At 46.2% G+C, this 20680-nt stretch overlaps 1 protein-coding gene across 2 annotated transcripts in view; it reads right to left on the reverse strand.

Moving 5' to 3' along the window:
* LOC122385403 overlaps positions 1–14381 on the reverse strand; it is a 33166-nt gene extending 18785 nt beyond the window's left edge. The window contains exons 1-5 of one of the 2 annotated variants that reach the window (XM_043373643.1): positions 14133–14381; positions 5670–5770; positions 4872–5003; positions 3829–3969; positions 797–969 (exon numbers count right to left, since the gene is read on the reverse strand). In XM_043373643.1, the coding sequence (XP_043229578.1) occupies positions 797–969; positions 3829–3969; positions 4872–5003; positions 5670–5770; positions 14133–14163 (578 nt within the window). In that variant the 5' untranslated portion in view covers positions 14164–14381. The remainder of the gene's footprint in view (positions 1–796; positions 970–3828; positions 3970–4871; positions 5004–5669; positions 5771–14132) is intronic. The other variant, XM_043373642.1, reaches the window with a different exon arrangement.
* Between the last annotated feature and the right edge of the window lie 6299 nt (positions 14382–20680).

The following is a 20680-nucleotide window of genomic DNA, read 5'->3' on the forward strand; positions in this document are numbered from 1 at the left end:
ATAGGTAGGTACCATTTGCAATTTTCCCGTTACGTGTAGGACATTATACCGCTCTGGTATGTGGGTAATGATCTACTCAAAGTGCAATTCTAGTAGGTAGCAAGCTATTGTAATTATGTTGGTCGGAGCAGTGCAAACCAACCGATTTGCAATGAAATGTCGCTCTGACACGACACTGCTGAGTTGTTTTGCATGATGCATAAACTCAAGAACTTGGCTTACTCACCCGCTGCAGAATATCCAGCATTGCATGAAAGAAACGTTCAATGAAATGTCAGCCAATTTTGCAAATAAAGCAGCGATTCCGTCAAATCGCAACATGACACAATAAAAGGAAAACTAATGCTTAATTTTAATGTGTTCTCTATCTGCCGAGTTTTTATTCTGAAACAACTAATCGTTAACTAGTATCAACGCATTGACAAACTCATTGGTAGGTATAGTACAATATCATTTTACCTATCTTTGAGCTTTCATGACGCGCCACCTATGACATGTTCATGCTCACTTTTGCCCGATCGACCCCGTCTTACCTAAAAATGTATGTACACAAATCCTCCGGCGGTCTTATGAGACCGCTATCGTGGAGGTGCCGCTAACGTACACAGAACCTTCGGCAGGACCTGCTGGCTGCTAACGTACATAAATCCTCCGGCAGGAGCGCTTGCTTACACAAATCCTCAGGCGGGAGTTGCTAGCTTACACAAACCCTCCAGCAGGAGCCGCTCACTTACACAAACCCTCCAGCAGGAGCGGCTAACTTACACAGATCCTCCGGCAGGAGCCGCTCACTTACACAAATCCTCCTGCGGTTTTGGCCGAGGAGCCGCTGGAGGAGCTGCGCGAGTTGTAGCGACGGGCGGCGCGCCGGCGTCGGCGTCGGCGCCGGAACGACCTGGCGCAGTAGTCGTTCTCATCCTCGCGCTCCGTCTCGTTCACAGAGTGGGACAGCATCCAGTGCATGGTGCACTGTCGGGAGTAGGAGCGGGGGGCGAGGCATATCAATATTTCTTATTGTCATGTACATAGGCGCATATTTGGTGCATAGTTGCATGCAGTTAAACAAAAAATCGTACACATGATATTTTCCGTGATGAAAAATCACCCAACCGTTCAGTCATCCGTGAGTGATATCCATGTTCTCAATTAATAAATAATCTCTACCTTTTTCAAAGACTGTTTTCAGTCACTGAGGGTAAGCGTATTGGGCACACACTGAAAACCAAAATGAATCTCCTGATGCCCTGATCATTGAAGTCTATACCCCAATTATTCCCTTTTGATCTCTTCATTATACCTATGGGGTATATTCATGGAATCGCAGTTGGCTTCATATTCCCATGATATTCCCTCGACCTCCATGAATTATTGATTCTCTTAATAAGCTCTTGATATCACCCTGTGAGAACCATATTATGCCATTGATACCCCAAATGATTCTGCATGATTCCGTGCGTATAAGATGCTGTTGATACCCCAGTCGCTGATAGTTATGCCTTTATGATTCTCTATCTATTCTTGCAATATACCCTTTCATTGCCCAGAGGGTATCTTGCCGGAATCACAGGGAGGCTCATATTCCCTTGAGATGCTTTCATATTCTTCTGTTATGCTTCCTTTGCCTGATTCTTTCAAAATACTCTTGATATCACCCGAGTAGAACCATAGTATTCCTCAATGATTCTTCGCTGGAGGCATCAGGAACGCGCCAAAGGTCCGCCATTTTTCTCCGCCATTTCCGGTGATCAGTGAAGAGCGGTGTTGGGTGCTGTGTGGTTGCGAGTGGTGCCATTTTTAGGCTGGAATTGAGCCTTATTGAGGGTGAGTACCATCCTAAGCAGGAACTCATATGACGAATGACGATGAAATGCTTGGATTGACTTAGGCCCTTCATTTTTCATATGTAGTGTTCTTCTAAGGTTGCGTGTACTTGTGCTTCTGATGTCTAAATGAGATCATTACTATACAGCATTATATTTGTTTAAATAGGTAGGTACCCAACAGTTGAACATCGTTGCTCTGATACATGTTAACTTCTTACATATCGAGTATAAGCAAACCTGTTCAACCAATCTTATACAAAATGCATTGGGGGGGGGGGGGGATTGCCTCATACTCTTGAGTATTGTGTGAGCATCCCTGGAGCCGTTAGTGTGAATAAAAAATATTCTCAAATGAGTAAGTGATATGTCCGTCGTCCTCCTTGCCTGATCCACAGAGGACGCGGCGCTGGTACTGCTGCGCCTTCTGGGTGAGGAGGGAACGGTCGTCATGGAGGCGCCAGCGGCGACGATGACACGTCCCCTGATACACGAGCGGGAGACGAGTTCGACATCGTGGTCGAAGAAACAGTGGTGGCCAGCGCCCAGTGCCTTGAAGAGGCACTCCTTCTCTTCGGGGTCGCCTACTACGTCTTCAACCAGAAAGTGTCCCGTGCATCGCGCTCCACGATGTGGTTCATCGTCCACGACATCATGGGGCTGCCGGCAGAGTCAACAGCGACGGCGGACGCGCTGAAAAATCTGTCGGTGCTGACAGCATAGTGTGCCCGCGCAGTGAGGTAAGCCCAGGGGCGGAGTGGAGACGGAGTGATGGACGGAGATGATGGAGACGGACGTGATGGCCCGCCCCACAGGGAAAGGGGTCACAAGCGGCATGGGCGGGCCTGTTGACATCCTGTGGCAGCCCCTGGGCTACGTTGTCGGACTTTCTTGAGGTCAGGGAGGGAGAACTCGTAGGAGCCACACGCTCAACTTTCGTTGTGTAGCGAAGGTGGGAAAAACCACGCCATTTGAAGGGGCACCGGTTGTTTTGCGACTCCTTCGTAAGAGTCGCAAAACAACGGTCATCGTAGAAGAGCCAGCGGCGCTTCTCGTGTGTCATGTGTTTTTTTACAGCCTGGATCTCAACATGTGATATGGCATTTGTTATTTGTTTGTTATTGTATGAGGCGTGTGCGTGACGTATGTTTAATATGGATAGTATGTACATACAAATTGAATGTCTCTTGGCAACTATAGGAAGCTGTGATTTTGAAATGAATGCAGAGGCAGTTGTCTTTCCAATCAATACAGTACGTTTTTCTTATACACACAAGCGTATCGTGGTTGCTGTTGGTGTGGCTGAGCGTCGATGGCATGGGCGGATCCAGGAAATTCAGAGGAAGGGCGAAGGTGGTTACATAAATGGCGTCTCTTACCTTTGTGTGGGTAAAGAAATCAGTGCGCTAGGTATCTCATGGGGATCTCACGAGGAATAGCATGACCCCGCGAGCCCATCCCTTGATCCGCCACTGCGGAACGAAGCATCAATGGGGTGTATAGAGAGCATCAAAGGAGCATCAATGTGGTGCATAGAGAGCATCAAATCAGCATCAATGGGGTATATAGAGAGCGTCAATGGGGTATGTAGAGAGCATCAAAGGAGCATCAATGGGTATATAGAGAGCATCAAAGGAGCATCAATGGGGTTTATAGCAAGCATCAAAGGAGCATCAATGGGGTATATAGATAGCATCAAAGGAGCATAGATCGGGTTTAGACGGAGCATCCGAACTATGCTAGGGGGCATCAAAGGGGCATAGAGGAGATTCAGGGGGAATACACTAGGCATTTCGTAAGAATAATGGAGGCATAACCAGATAATCATTTTGATTCCACTTAGCCATCCAACAGGCATATTAGGGTAATAATGTTGGGATATTGGGGGTATCTAAGGCCAAAAAGGTGCTACTTGAAGTATATTACGGGAATAATTGGGGTTTCGTTTTAGACCATTCTCCTAATATCACACCCCCGGAATCATTTTAGTTTTCAGTGCATGTCTTACCCTTTCCTCCAGCGTGAAGGCTTCGTCGGGGAAGTTGGCATTGGCCAGCTGGACGAGCCGTGTCATCATCTGGTACTTGGAGTTCTCCGGCTGGATGACCGTGTACGGCTCCAGGTAGGAGGACATCTCAGAGTTGACGTTCTGCCGAAACACACCACATTAGCACTGGGAGAGAGGACGGCTGGAGAGAACCGTGTACGGCTCCAACCTCAGCGGTGGGACGGCTACAGGACCGTGTACATACAGCTCCAGCCTCAGCAGTGGGAGGGGGACGGCTGGACGATCGTGTACGGCTTTGAGGACATTTCCGAGCTGACTTTCTGCCGCACCACATGGGCAACCTCAGCGGTTGGAGATAGGGTAGCGATAAAGTCCATTTATATCGATCTATGTATTAATCAATTCTTTGATTATATGGTAGGTGAACTAACAAAATTCAATGGTGCGACTGGAGACGAACATTGTCCTTTCATCAATTTATAGCATAATAATTATATGGCGATATGTTCATTTTCAAATAGACGTTATGTATAAAAAGGAAATAGCACTGTCGTTTTGAGTTTATTCTACCTCAACGTCATTTAAAGTGGCATCCCCAGCGTGTGTCTACAGAAAGCTAAAGTCACATAGATATGACGATACAATCACTATCTAAGTACACAGATATTATCAGCATTGCGTGCCTTTGCTTTACGTACGTCAATAGATAAAAATACTAACTATTCAAAGTATGTCACTTTCCATTTGAAGGATTAGGACTAGTGTGCTCCTGTGAACTGTGTAATCATGAGCGAGAATCCCATGACAAATAGGAACATGCAGTTGCACAAGTAAAGTGAATCAGATCATAATCAGTGCTGATGCACTCGATAAGCTGACCAAATACGTCGCAAAGGTATGCGCTATGACATACGAGTGGCAGGTGGGAGCCGCGGGAGCCAGCCCGTATCAGGTGTCTACCTCGCACGATGGGTTTTAACTGGGGTCGCCGCTGGACCGGTCGGGTCGGATCTCTCCGGATGGGTCCGGAGTCCGGACCTCACCTGGTCGATAATGCCGTCGTATCGGAAGCGGCGCATCAGGCTGGCGGTGATCCGCTGTGGCGACATGTTCTGTGCCTGTGAACTGTGCTCCAACTTCTCGATAAGGCCGATCAGCTGGTCAATCGACATACCCTGCGGCACAAAACGAAAACGTACACAGGTTTATGAATACGGTGTATAACCTCAAAAACCTTTTGCCATATCCTGTCTGAAAACTCCGTTTTTTTCCAATATAAAGCGCTTTTCTAATGAGAAATGTTTTAGCTTTTGTATACAAATCGCCGCTTATCTAGTTACGGTGTGTAGTATGACACCTGTGTGCTTCCTTACTGAGTCACTGAGTGATTTCAGATATCTACAAAGCATTCGATACCTACCGAACAAAAAATTGATCAGAGTTGCTTTATCAAGTCAACAACCATTCAGCATTACATATGTACTGATTACAGCCATACATTCAGTTTTTTTTTTAACTTTTTCTGCGATACGATGCGATCATTTCAAAGAATAAGACTTAAGTCTGTCCCAGCATGCTCATTGCTCACGTCTCCAGTGACCGACATTCTGCCGCCTGTTTACCTGTCTCCAGTGACCGACACTCGTCCGGCTGCCGCCTGTTTACCTGTCTGTCTCCAGTGACCGACATTCGCTCCTGCCGCCTGTTTACCTGTCTCCAGTGACCGACACTCGTCTGACTGCTGCCTGTTTACCTGTCTGTCTCCAGTGACCGACATTCGCTCCTGTCGCCTGTTTACCTGTCTCCAGTGACCGACATTCGTCCGACTGCCGCCTGTTTACCTGTCTGTTGGCCCTGTTGAACAGCTCGTAGTTTTCATCCTTGTAGCACTGGTAGATGTTGTCTGGGATGAGTGCCGAAACCACACCAGCCAGCAGAAGCACTAAAACACAACAGAACAGATCGGTATGCGTGCAGGTCTCGCAGTCGGAGTCCAAGTCAGTCAAGCTGCTCCGTCAACTAGAATATCTGACATAGCTGCCCGTATGTACATACGTCGCTCGTACAAGAGCGTGCGACAGCTGGCCATGCCTCATCGTGTAATTGGCTCTGCATGTATGCTATTATATAACTATTCTATTTTCGTAATTATATGAGAACGACGTTTTGGTGCATACTGCATAGCTAACGAGCTCGTGTGGTGCTTACAACTCATGCACAACGTCTTTCCATTTAAAGTCATGCGAACTTTGTTTCAGTCAATAAACTCGCTGTCGCATGAACAAGCTATGACCCGGATTCTACATAATGAACGTTCCCTAGTGGGGAAAGAGGCAGCTTTCCGACATCGACGTCTTTTGTAACAAATCTTCAGTAATAAGCCACGTCACGTCTAAACATAAACAAAATGGTAGGTTAAAATTGGCCAGCCGGCACCCTACGATAGCAGAGGGAGAGGAGGGAGGAGGGGTGCCTTTAGTCGAGACAAACATGTGTAGTGGTAGCAACACGTTCGTCTTCACAAGTCCCGTCTAATGAGGTATTGCTTAAATGTAGCAGTTCACAGCCGAGCAACTCTTTCATCCGATAAATGCAACCGAAAACAGCTGACGCTAATACAGGACAGGGAAAGTTATGCCTGACCTTTCTAAAGCATTGGCTTATTTTAACCCTGCCGGCCGAGGGAGGGGTGGGTACCGCCACCCTTAGTTTTTTTTTTCGCGATAGCTTGAAACACGCCTGAGATAGAGAGCTACTGGTACACAGGTCCGCGGCTGTTTGCCCGGCCGTGGACTGGTGCCGGGTCTCTGCCCGGTAGGTGCATCGTGCTGCAGAGATAGGCGCGCACCTTCTCCTCCGCGTTGATTCAGTGGTCCGTGCGCCGGGCAGGTATCGCCGTCACTATCGACTACTATCGGTGAGTCACACATGCCTCAGCGGCCCGATAGTGACCGCCGGAACCCTGCTCCGCCGCCGGCACACAAAGAGAGCGAGCTCCGAGATATGGCGCAACGCCTCGGCAGCGGGATCGCTCAATGGCCCATGCGCTGGGCGTTCTTTGTGCGAACAGGAGCATCCATTAGGCTTTACCGTGATCGAACACAAATCACGCGAGATTTCGCCGTTCAATATCTCCCACATTTACATTTTGTTCAACATTATCCTTTCACTACTATATTTGCATCAATGTTTATTTTCCTTGTTACCAAGAGCCTTCTCGCATCGCAGAGACAATGCAAGAGCTTAAACATAGTTTTGCAATTGAAGGGAATATAACTATAGAAATAGGTGGCCTAGTAAATGCTTACATTGTGTACTAATTGGCCTTTTTCTGCTAAAATGCTTATTCAACGATTTTTGTTACCCCAAGACATCATCAGGCAGACATTGAAAAATCGATTAGCGAAGAAATAACTATCCCCAGACCTATCAGTTTTCTATCATACTTACTACTAGGTCTACTTACTTACTACTACTTACTTACTTACTTACTTACTTACTTACTAGGTCTGCTTACAACTTACATACTAGGTCCTTGGTAGAACCCCGTTGCGTTTCGTCTTTTATTGAGCAAGAGCCCGGCGAAAAAAAACGAGTGTGTAGTGTGTACGACGCTACGAAACGCACAGACTGGACAAAAAATCCGATGACCTTAGTGAGAAACATCAACAATACAAAATTTATGTATCGGACCTTTGAAGGCGTACATACATGAAATCACGATTCCATGTGCTTGAGAAAGCGCTAGAGCAGCATTTCCGGCGCCAAAACACCGTCACCAGGTTTTCGCATTCCTCCCATTGCCAGTCTCCCAATGGTTAGATCACGTGAATCACCTGATCTCAGGTGACTTTAACCCGCACCGTGCTGGTGTGCTGAGTTTTCCATGTCGTACTGGGGGAGGGAAGCGTTTTCACGTCCCCACGTCTAACTCAACTCCTGGGCCACGTAGCGACACGCGGTAAAAGGCATTTATTTGAAATAGCGTCAACAAATGAAGACAATACTTTAGTCATTTCTAAGGTCAGGTCAAAGGTCAGCTCACCAGAGGTCCTGAAAAGTCAAATTTTGCCTACTTAAGCAATTTCGGCAAATCGGCGCATAACTAGCGCTAGCCAATAAAGCTATAGCGCAGCGGAAAGGCGCATTCGATACCTCTTTTCTTTCTGGGAGGTGCCCTCAGATTTGTACCTACTAGTCAACGGTTTAGCCTCCAGAGGGCAAAAACCAAACGCCATTCTTACGAAAAAAGTTTTTTTTTTTCTGCAACAACTTTTGACTCAAAAGCGTCATAACATTAATCTTGTCATCATCGTGTTCCTCTTGTCGAGCCGCGTCGAATAATCTATAATTTGACATCGGAAATTCTTTTCAAAAAATTATCTCAGATCAAGGTCATGCAGACCTGACAGAAATAGGTCATGTTGCATAAATGTCAGTCGATCTGTATCGTCGAGCTAAACACATCTGGGGTGTTTTCACCGCTCTAGCGCATCTCTATCAAAAGTTATAAGACAAAACTGCTGGTGACCTTTCATGACCTGAGATGACCTCAGGGAAATAAGGAGAGGTCGCAGGTGCCATTTCCGGATCCTGTGTCATGTTTACTTATTGACTGGGTGTTTGAGAGTGTTTCGTTTGACTTTCGTCCAAAAAAGGCGTAGTTCAGTTTTCTCCCATTGACATACCTAAAATGAAACGTTCGTAAAATTTGTCTGACCTTAGGTCACAGACATCCAAATTCCGAGTTATGCATTCTATATACACTGGTACATTTACCAGTCGTTGAAAGGTTCAAAGCGATCGTTCAGTCGGTATAGCTATGGCGAGCATTAAAACTTTTCCTGGCGTAAGGTCACCGCGCCCGCGCCCCGTAGGGGGGGGGGGGGGAGGAGGGACCGTAACGGCCCCATGTCCTTTTTGGTCGATGTCTCCAAAACGAGTGCAGATATCGTCATCAAACTTTAAGGACCCCTCCCGGCATCAATTTTACACATTGTGACAGATTTTTCCAGAGGCTATGATAGGTTGGCCGCTAATGACGTCAGAGTAACGTCATGTTCTGCCATTTTCGACCCCCCAAAAAAGTGTTCACGGTAAGAGCTGTCAGGCCTACAGCTTTGAAGCTAGAGGAAAATGTACAGACATAAAATGTGTAGAATTAACCCGCGCCCCGTTGGGCTCTGCCGAGCAACGCGCCCGGTTGGGGGGGGGGCCATTTTGGCCCCCCCCCTAAGATCTCGAGAACCACGCAACATAGCGACAAGCGGTAAACGGCGTTGGATAGCCCCAACGGGGAACTACCTTGTGACCCAATTTTATTGACCTAGGTCAAACCGATGACGTCACAGGTCAGGTCAAAGGTCCAATTTTCACCGTTTACAGGCACTTCAAGAAATGCGTTGTAAAATCGAGTAAAATGCATTTCATGGAAAATCATCGATGGGGAAATGTTCTTCAAACACATATTTTGCTATTTGAGGTCACTGATACCAGGTCAGGTCACAGAGGTCAGGTCACGGGGGGGTCACAATATGAAAGTGTCGTGTGATACATGTTTTATGGTCCATTTTACATGACAAATGCGATTATATGGGTCAGGCAGCCTTTGGGGCCAGCTTAGATCACGTTTTGTTCAAGGTCAGGTCAAGGTCAGGTCAAGGTCAGGTCAAATTAGGTCAAATTTCAAAGTTAATATTTTTGCATAAAATGGGTATCGAATCGATGCAGCTCGTCACGGGGAGTTCAATGGTGGTCTTTGTTTTGCCGTACGAGGTCTAGAATTGCTAAAAATTGAGTTCAAAAATTTGACGTCATCATTTTTGAACAGTTTTTTCGCTATAACTTGGCCAAAAAACAAGATATCGATCTGAAATTTGGTATGTATATAGAAGAGCGCTGGGACTATCACATATATTCCGGTTTTTTTCGAAATTCGGAAAATTTTTGGATTTTTTCAAAGTTTTTCTAAAAAATCAATTTTTTGATTTTTTTTTTGGTCAAAAACCAAAAACTTTGAAAATCCGAGATAGCAGTTTTGTAGCGCCGCCTTTTGTCTACTAGACCATATAAAGAACTTTGAAATTGCTTGATAACTGTAGATTTGGTGAGCGTTTCAAGATTGCATGTTTTTTGCTCATTTTTGCTCGAACATGACCTCAGTTTGACCTCAATAACTCCTGACCTAAGGTGACCTAAGACTTGAAATTTGGTGTGAAGGTGTCAAATTGATGCCCGGGAAGGTACTGAAAATTTGGCGGCGCTGCGCGCCGCCGTTTTCTTGCTATTCAGGAAAAACCACAGGGGGGGGGCAAAATGGCCCCCCCCAACGGGGCGAGGGTTAAAAGTGCTACAAAACTACGATATTTGAAATTTTTGCATTTTGACCCCCCAAAATAACTTTTTTTTATATAATAGCCAAAACAATCCCAAAAGTTTTTCGAACTTCGAAAAAAAGGAATATATATGATAGTCCCTCCTACCTTCTATCCACATACCAAATTTGAGATTGATAACTCTTTTTTTTGCCAAGTTATAGCGAAAAGACTGTTCAAAATTGATGACGTCGACTTTTCAAACTCAATTTTTAGCAATTCTAGACCACGCAGCGCACAACATAGACCACCATTAGACTCCCCGTGACGAGTTGCATCGAATCGATACCCATTTTATGCAAAAATATCAACGTTGAAATTAGGCCTAATTTGACCTGACCTTGACCTGACCTTCACCGGACCATTACCTAAACTGGCTCCAAAGGCTACCTGACCCACATAATCTCATTTGTTATGCAAAATGAACCATAAAGCATGTATTACACGCGGCACTTTCATATTGTGACCCTCAGTGACCTGACCTCTGTGACATGACCTGGTATCAATGACCTCAATTAGCAAAATATGTGTTTTAAGGACAATTCACCCATCAATAATTTGCAATAACATGTCTTTTACTCGGTGTCCGGACAAATTGTCGAAAGGCGATTTGCCGAACGTAATTTTGCCGATGTGCTTTTTGCCGACGTGTCAAAAAGTCGAAATGCTAAAAGTCGAAATGCCATTTGCCGACATGCATTTTTGCCGAAATGCCAATTTGCCGAAATGCTTATTAGTCGAAATGTAAATTTGCCGAAATGCGATTTGCCGAAATGTTGATTAGTCGAAATGTCAATTAGTCGAAATGTAAATTTGCCGAAATGCGATTTGCCGAAATGTCGATTAGTCGAAATGTAAATTTGCCGAAATGTCAATCTGCCGAATTGGCAGTTTGCTGAAATGCCGTTTATTCGAAATGTAAATTTGCCGAAATGTCAATTTAGTTGATTAGTTGATTAGTTGAAATGTAAATTTGCCGAAATGTCAATCTGTAAACATAGGTAAGGCTAAGTTAGGTTAGGTTAGGTGGCAATTATTTACTTTAGAAACGATCACCAATTTACTTTTGTTGCAATCCCCAAGTAAGGAGCAAATCACATGATATCCTTTAACTCTCGCATGTGTGCGGCGTTTGCCAGCTTCTAACGTGTAGGGGGGGGGGGGACGGTTGCACCTTCCAGGTCAGGTCAATGACCCAAAAGTCACGAAAATCGGGACCTGTTAGAAAGTCGTAAAGTGTTGCTGCTATGTTTTTTTTTCGGGGTGCTGACTGCTGATCACGAATATCGTGTTAGTTTTGATCACAGATAATGTCTTTAAGCATTTAGACCAGGTCGGGTCAGGTCAGGTCAAGTCAACCAGTAGGGGTCGTGACGGGAATTCGTAGTAGGTATCATCCGCCTCTGACAGCTTCGTAGCATGTTACGAAGGCACCAAAACTACTTCGTAAATGTTCAAATGGTTTCTAAATTCGAATTCGGCTCCAAAAACTAGCCTACTGCCTAGAAACATGTAAAACTCGAAAAGGTGAACAGAGGTCACCAAAAGTCAATGACCTGACCTGACATTCAGGTGACCTTGATATCCACCCTAATGCATGGGAGCAACATCGAATCACATGTTTGAACTTTGAAACCACGAAAAACTTGCAAACGCGTGGCTAATGTGAGCCGACATACTCCGAATTGCGATTCCGGCCAAACATGGCCTCGAGAAATAGGTCACAGGTCAAAAGTCACTTGGGTCAGGGTCATTAAATTTTCGGAGTAGGTGTAGAATTGAACAACTCGAGGGTACTGAAAGTTTCGTCGCGATCGGCCGCTTTTTGCGCGAGTTATTTGCGAAAAACCATGGAGGGATTAATCCGACCCCCCCCCCTACACATGCGAGGGTTAACCTGATTTCATAACTAATAATTGTTAATGGCACAAAGAAGTTTAAATGCACCAATACAACATAGAAATTAACATCAAATTGCTCGTGGCGAAGCAGTGCAGTGCCGAAGGCAATGCCTTAGGAGAGATTACAGGCAATGGTAAGTCAAATATTTTTAGGTTAACCCTCGCCGGACCTATTGGTTTTCTACATACGCGCCGGCCGAGGGGGGGGGGGCGGGTACGACCCCCCCTCGCCGTTTCGCCCCTGGTGGAGCTAGCGCGTCGCGGAAAAAACGAGCGTGTGCGCCGTTACGAGACGCAGAGATTGGTACCCGATTTTAAGGTCCTAGGTCAACCGGTGACCTCTGAGGTCAGGTCAAGTGCCCCAAGGTACGGTTCAGTTTTTGTTGAATAACTTCGCAAAAAACGGCCGCAGAGCGCCGATTTTGGCAGCATCGTGTTCGTCTCGCTCAGGCGCGTCGAATGGTGTACTTTTTGTCCGGGTCAGGTCAACTTGGGGTGTTGACCTCAGGTCAAGGTCAGGTCAGCACCCCCAGGTCACGAAGTTGGTCGAAAGAGGTCATGTCGCATATCATTCGATTCGGCAGGTCTTCCTGAGTCCATTGGTGGCTTTCCCGACTCGCTAGCTCAATTTGATCAAGAGTTATTGACGAAAAACTAATATGACCTTGATGACGTCATAAATGACGTCACGCAAGGTCAACATTGCAAAAGTGACGCATCTAACCTTGCAAGGAGTGCATCAAATCACGATTCTGTGTGCTTGAGATAGTTGGAGATCGTTCCCGGCGCCAGAATAGCAGTTTTCATTTTTCCCCATTGACTTATAATGGTGAGGTCACGAAAATGACCTGACCTCATATGACCTTTAGGAAAAATCCGAGATATACAAGTTGTGGGACTCATAATGGATACTAGATCCTGCAAGTTTCATTTCCCTGTGACATCTCCTCTGGCAGTGAGGGCGTTGCGAAGTTGCGACATCTGAAGACCGTGCAGAGGTTCACTTATGACGTCATAGGTCAGTGACCTGACCTGACCCAAAAATGCGGTTGGTGTCAAAAGATCCGGCTTGGATCAAAGGTCAGGTATGCCAAGTTTCAGCTCTCTATCGCCAGCGTGTTCGGAGCTATCGCGAAAAAACCCTATGGGGGGGCGGCACCCGCCCCCCCCCCTCGGCCGGCGAGGGTTAAGTGGTTGTGTATCTGGCTTCAGGCCGAAGAAGCCTGATGCACATCCACTTAACCTAAAAATATTTGACTTATCATTGTCTGCAAGCTATTCAAGTGAGCAACTTCTTCCTTATCCACGGGTAGGCAAAAATCAGTAGGTCAGGTTAGGTAAGGTTTGGTTATGTTTTTCTTATATTTTGGTGACCTGTAACTTGCGTCACCAGGTAGTTTACATTATTGATTACACAAATTGCGTCACCAGGTAGTTCCGTGGTAGGGCTATCGAACGCCGTTTGAATTGTGAAAATCGGGCGGCAACTTTCCGAGATCTTAGGAGGGGGAGGGGCGAAACGCCACCCCCCCCCCCCCCTACGGGTGGTAGTGTCCACCGATAGCCCTACAGGGCGCCGATAGCCCTACAGGGCGCCGATAGCCCTACGGCTAACGTGACTTGGTGACCTGACATTGAATGACCCGAGTCTCAAATTTTCACAACATTTGCAGAAAAGACATCTGATTATAATTGACGGCTCGGTTTAAGGAAAAATCCCAGATGGACAAGTTGTTAGGCCTCAGGAAGTTACTGAGCCCTGTAAGTTTCATCTCCGTGCAAATGCTCTTTGGGCTGAAGGCGCTGCCAAGCTGCGACATCTTAGGACCACGCAAAGGTTTACTTATGAGATATAGGTCAGTGAGGTAGTTGGTTTCAAAAGATTTGGCTTGAATCAAATGCTAGGTGTGCAAATACCAAGGTCATCCAACGCTTATGGAAGCTACGGCTAGCAAAACGCAGACACCAGCCAGCCTGCCCAGCTCTGCCCGACTGCTCGGACCTGCCCTGCCGAGCGGTCTGCACCCACCTGCCGCCGCTCCTCGCCACCGCAGCAGCATGGCTGACGTCCCGCGCGGTCACCGTCCGTCCTGCAGTCGGCCAGTCCCTGACACCACGCTGGTCCTCAGTCGCCCTCCGCCGACTCCTCAGTCGCCCTCCGCAGTCCGCAGACTCCTCAGTAGCTCTCCGCCGCCGTGTAGCCGCAGGATACCGGCAGCCAGCGGCAACTGACGACTCGTTCAAAATGGCGTGTCGCTATCGGCACGGCGGCGATAGCGAGCTGTTGACTCGGCGGGGATTAGCAGTGTAGGAGCGATACGGACCACGCCGCCGGAGCCACGGCGGCTGCCCTGCGCCCTGAGGACCCCGCCGGACCCCTCTGTCCGCGCCCGACATACCGAGGGGCTCTCGTAGTTCCCACTCTCCGCCAGCGGAGGCAGGCTCCGTCTGCACCCCGCCCCGCCGGCGTGCTGTGGGAGTCTGGAGGTGAACATTTCACCGGTACTTACACCGGGGAGGGGCTGCCCTGCCACCGAGGAGTTGTGACGTTATCTTATCGTCCGGCCGGGAATACGCCGTGCTGGGATACGGAGCACTGACGTGGCGGCCCTCCACCGACAGAGGCTAGGGTGACCAGTGACGAACCTTTAGACGGTGGCAGTTAACAGGGGGCTGGACAGGAGCTGGACGGGAGTTAAACTGGAGGTTGATGAGAGTTAATCATGAGTTGGGCGGGAGCTACAATGTGGACAGTGTTAGCTTTGAACGAATTCGGATGGGATACCAGAGGAAGGTGAACAAGCGTCTGCCGGTAGTCTGCAGTTGTCTGCAGTTGGGGTGGAAATTAATCGGGAGCTGGATGAAAGCTGCAGACGGCGCTATAGCAGTTCGATGGGATATGACAGGAAAATGAAAAGGACGCTTGTGGCTGGAGGGGAGTTTCACGGGAGTTGGACAGGACTTGTACGGAATTTGGACGATGTTTGGTCGAATTTGGACAGTTCTTACAATTAGACGGTGGTGTAACGAGGTTGGGCAAAAGTTTGAAAGGGAAGGCGTTCGGACGAGAGTGGGACGGCAATTCGACTCTGATGGTTGATTGTTGCCAAATGCCAACCATCGTAACGGCTCAGACATCCGTTTAAATGATTCACAAAAAGAAGCGTGATGCGTGACTGTTTAATCGTGAGATGTTGACTTTCAAACGCAACCATCCTTGATCGATATGATTCAGCTGCAAGATCCTAGCTTATTCATTTTCATGAGCTAGCACACTTTATTCCACAAATAAAGTGACAAGTTTTTGCTTCTTGGTTGATCCTGAACCATGACTAACCACGATGATGTTTGGTTTAGACGTAACACGCTATAAAATCCTAGGAAAATAGAGCACGTGAATGACACCAGCACGTGTGTTGCCACTTTTTCCTTTGACTTACTTATAGAAGGTGTGTCAAATAAAATACTAAGCCAAAAAATGGTGCCCATGGATACCATTCGTTTCAACACCATGTCATGTTTCGAGTGGTAAGAGTGGAACGGCGCTTAGCTTGCTTCTGAACACCGACACTTCAAGAAGATGAAACAATCAATCGACTGTAAGGGAAAATAAACCATGGTAGGTACCTTGCAAGAAGACCAAATAATACCCGCTGAAAAGCTGCATGCTGGAGACGACAAAAGAAACTGGTTGAAAAACTACCTTTCCTAGGACTACTAACCAACAGAACATTTGACCCAGCTGAATATGGTTATAACACTGGAAATGTCTTCTGACATTGGTGCCACTTCCAGAGAGCCATCGGCCGGAGAGAACGTGTCACCCTGCAATGAGATGATGAGCCAGTGGAAGTCATGGCTCCAGACAGTGGCGCCGGGATGAGAGTGACCCATTCACATGCGTGCACTTCTAGTGAACGTCTGAGCAAAAAAGTAACTTCCTCATGACATGATTGAAACACAAATATTCTCAAAGTGATCCACCGAATAGCATAAAAATCACACCATTTACTAATAACATGTGCAGCATTGACTCTTCGAATTTCAAATGTTGTATTTTCATCGTTTTACTAGAAATGTATATTTCACTCTCGCACGCCCGGTGGAAGTTTTTTGCCGCCCCCCACCTGGCGAATATTAGCTATATAGCTCCCGAACGCTTAGGGACAGGAAAGTGAGGCTTTCAGCAGCTTTTCCCCATCAATTTGACATCTTCTGGCGCAAAAGCTTTTGGCCTAGCTTCCTTGATGACGTCACAGGTCTAGACCCCTGCACGTTGGTCACGAATCTGACATCCCCTTTGCTTTAAGCTTTCAATTAAATAGTTTCAGGTAGGCAAAATTGTGTTAATTGTTATAGCTAACTTTAATCAGTGAAATAGCCTCTAACAAAGATACTCTTCCTTGACCTTGAACTTGGAGCAGCTTTGTATCGTGAGATGAACCTCAAATAGAGGCCCATGGTAAGTTTCCAAACATTTCAAAACCTCTTGGAATCTAGTAAACACGATATACGAAAAAGTGCAAAGTTTGAGGTATCGAGTCTATTTGAGGTCAGTTTTGAGCGTGACATTGACCTTAACCTTGAATGTTGGGTACATCATCGGAATCCTCAGATTCTCTTCTTTCGTTTGACACCCATTTTGCCGGTTTTATACATCCTGCCGTCCTTTGAAACACTTGCTTTGTTATCACTACACATATGCCGGTTTTTGCCTTTGACCTTGACAAATGACCTCTCGGCTCTCTCTGACCTTGAAAATTGACCTGATGTCAAAAATTGTATGTGCTTCATAGGAGAATTGTCTCCTAAATAATTTTCGTTTGGTGCCGCATTTGTTTGCGTAGCTCCCATATTTACGGAGTTAGAAGGGGGGGGGGGAGGCAAAAACATTCCACCGGGCTGTGGTGGTTGGGATTACCCCTCGGGCCCGGTCGGGCTAAAATTGGAAACGTTCTTTCTGGGCCACCCGGTAGGTAATTTGCACAAAGCCTTGTGGGTTCCAAAGTCCACTAGTAGTTACCTAACTATACCTAACTCAGGTTTGTAAAATTCCTTTGCTGTGACCCGAACAAACACTGCACCGGCAACAGATGTCTTTATGCATCATAAGGCGGATATATGTCAACAGGCGATTGACGTTTGCATGCTACGCAGTCTTTCTATCGGTAAATTTATCGGCACAGACTATCGGCACCGAGTTGCAGTGGCCTTGTCAGAGGATCAGCTTTGTGGAGGGTGTCACCCGTGACACTCATGGAGAGCAATGTGCAATGCATGACACATGACACGATATAGGGTCTTCCACTGTGGACTGCAAAAGCGAAATGGAGCACCTAAATATTCAGCTTATCTCCTTAATATGGATTGACCCGCGCCCCACTGGGGTATGCGTATTACGCGCCCTACTGGGGAGGGGCTATTCGTAGCCCCCCCCTTCTAAGTCAGAAACAAATTACTGCACTGAGAGCTTTTTTGATTCCTTTTAAGCATATTAGGGGTTTTGGTCTAAAACAACACCCTGATCATTTCTTCGAATATACCCAAACTATACCCTTGTTCTTTAAATAGCTCCCTTGAATTCTTCTAATATACCCTATTAAGTACCGAAGAGGAAAGGAATATGATTCCTGTTCTATTCCCTGCCATACCCACAGTACACTCCTTTTAACCCTCGCCCGTAAACGGTGTTTTGCCACCTTCGCCCATGCAGGGGGGGGGTGTGACCCCCCCTGGCGTTTGAAAACGAAGCGTCGTAGAGCTTAGCGGAAAAGACCAACGGATTGCTCTCAACGAGATCTCGCGATTGGTGGTATATTTTTTGGTCCTAGGTCAACATTTGACCTACTTATGACCGGTCAAAGGTCAAATTTTCGAAGAAATCTAACTTTTTCAGATTTCCGCGCCGATTGCGGCAAAACGGTAAAAGATATCGACTTGAAACCTTCACTATCGTGATCCTTGATCAATTCTCTATCGTTTGGTGTGTATTTCGATGTCATAACTCTAAAAATGATGCGTTGGGAGCATCGGAAGTCTGCAAGGTCATTTGTCCATTGGGTCACGTCAGGCGAATGACGTCACTGACCTGACCCTGACCCAAAACAAACAACAAGAAACACCCGACGATGCCTGAAATGGATAGCAAATTCGAATTAAGGGCATCAAAATACCCCGAAAAGGCATACAAGTGCAAGAAGTCATTAGAGGTCAACCGAGGTCACTGACCTTACCTTGACCGGGGAGCGTATAAGGGGAATATTTTGCAAACTATACTCGCATTATACCACTTAGCACTCCCGTATTATTCTGTGATTTCCATCACTGATCTCAATGTATTCTTGCATTAGACCCCACATAAACCCAGAAGGGAAAATAATAATGCCCTAGGTATATTCGTTGTCGAACTTGCTCAGAAACTGTCTCATTACTCTCAGCTCCCTCGTCGATTTCCCTTTATATATCGTAACACATCCAAAACTCACAGACATTTGGTCTTTTATTATTATTCATGTTTTAGATTGGTGACAACAGCATGGACATAGCTTCACCGTTCTCTTCCGATAAGACGCAGCTTGGGATAAGTAAATCTGAGATCATCATGAATGGATATTTATAGGGACCCTCCCACCTTCAAAAAAGTTAATGAATTGGCATGAAAGTGATGTCCCTTAGTTCAGAAAGAGCGAAAACGAATATCTACCAAATTTCACCGAAAAATATTCACTGGTTTTCAAGATATTAGGCTTTTACTTTTGTTTACTTTTTGGGATCTCCCCTGTTACTATAGCGACTCTATTTGGAAGCAATAATTTGGCAGCCTTAAAGTGCGGCAGACGTTGCGCGCAAAGCAGCGTATACCACCACGTGTTAACGATGGTTTTAGTCTAAGATTTAAAAATCGTTAGATCTCCGCTGACGTCACAAATTCTAAGGGGGCATTCCAATGCATTAGCCCCTTAGAATCCGAAAACTGCAAGTTTAAAATTCCATATCTTCGAATTAAAGCATTTTTCGATGTTGTGAGTGCCCAAACCGGTATTTGCAGGCCATGGCCACCAATTTGGCTATCTCAACTCAAAACTAATGTTAAGGTGGGAGTGTCCCTTTAAGTCTAGTTTGTATTGGTGTGGATGGGTTCTGCTGGGGCATGAGCTAGTGCAGAGCCACTGTCCACTGGTGTGGTGCAGATGGTGTGAATTTTGTGCTGAGCAGTACAAGCCCTAACATTGAACTGTGCTGAGCTTCTGTGCTGGCACATAGCATGCTGTTGTCAAAGAAAATGATGTATGGGACTTGGGACTTGGGAGCCAAATGGGGTCAGCCCGAGTGTTTTGTTACACTTTTGTATCAAAAGTGTAAATGTCTAATAAAAACTAAGAAATATCATAAGTTTTGATCAGTTTTGATAGGTGAAAATTTGCAGTCAGTTGTGGTGGGCTGGTTCAGATTTTTTTCCCTTGCTGGGGTGGCTGTCAAGTGCTGTCATGCTTTGCAGTCTGGATGTAGGCACCAATGCTTAGAAGCTGGAATCAACTCAGAACTTATTAAAGGGACAGTATCATCGAAAAAAAAATCCATGTATGGAGCTGATTTTTTTTTTACTAGCATTTCTTATTTTTCTGAATCAGAAAAACATAATTTGAGGACCGAACTCGGTGAAAAATATTGCAACCACATTTCATTTTCATGATTCATTTTCATGAGCGAACCACCACTATACAAGCATGGCCGCCAGTTTGGAAGCATGCAAAATTACTACAGAACTGGCGCAGATAATACATTATTGACGCTACGCTTACGCGGTCGTTCTTCTAATTGAGTTGTCCTTAGGGAGAGGTAGCCTTAGGTATTGCCTATAAAAATATAACGTGACAATTGGAGGGAGTGACAATTGGACGTGACAATTGACAATAGGATAAAATATCACGTGACAATCACGTGATAAGCGTCATACATTGGAGGGAGATTGTGATTCAAGCTGGAGGAATTCCTTTGTTGAGCCGCTAGAATCCGAAGGAAACAGCGGAAATTGCCTACGACTATTTAATGAATTTAACGGTGATGAATAAGTGCGAAAAACGTTTTGGCTTTATAAAATTTGATGAAATGACCAGGGTAAAAGTTTTATTACTGGCGGTCAATTCAAAACGGCGCAAACATTTAAGCAGTGAAGATAGTGAAGCACGATTCAAAGTGTGGTACACCTTTCGTACTTTGAGCGGCGATAGCGGGATAACGGTGTGGAGCTTCGAGGATCGGTCTTCAGTTCCCGGACCAGAAAGGTGGGGCCTATGCAATGTCAAATTTCATCAAAAAGGTGATACTGTCCCTTTAAATCTGAATTCTGTAATGAGCTTGAAGTGTAACATAGCTTCCTGTCAATAATAGGAGTGTAGGAGGGCGGTTCCTCCTCCCGTGCCGCCGCCTATTGCTCGGGCGGCTATATGTTGGCAATGAATGAACTGCCGCCAATGAATGGACTGCCGCTCCGAGACCGACTGAGTCAGAGTCGGAAGTGGAACTCTGCCGCTGCGAGCGCCCGCGGCTACAGCTCACGCGCCGTGGGCTATTTGC

This window comes from Amphibalanus amphitrite, unplaced genomic scaffold (genome assembly GCF_019059575.1).
Source record: "Amphibalanus amphitrite isolate SeventyFive unplaced genomic scaffold, NRLGWU_Aamphi_draft 000218F_arrow, whole genome shotgun sequence".
Classification (NCBI taxonomy): Eukaryota; Metazoa; Arthropoda; class Thecostraca; order Balanomorpha; family Balanidae; genus Amphibalanus; species Amphibalanus amphitrite.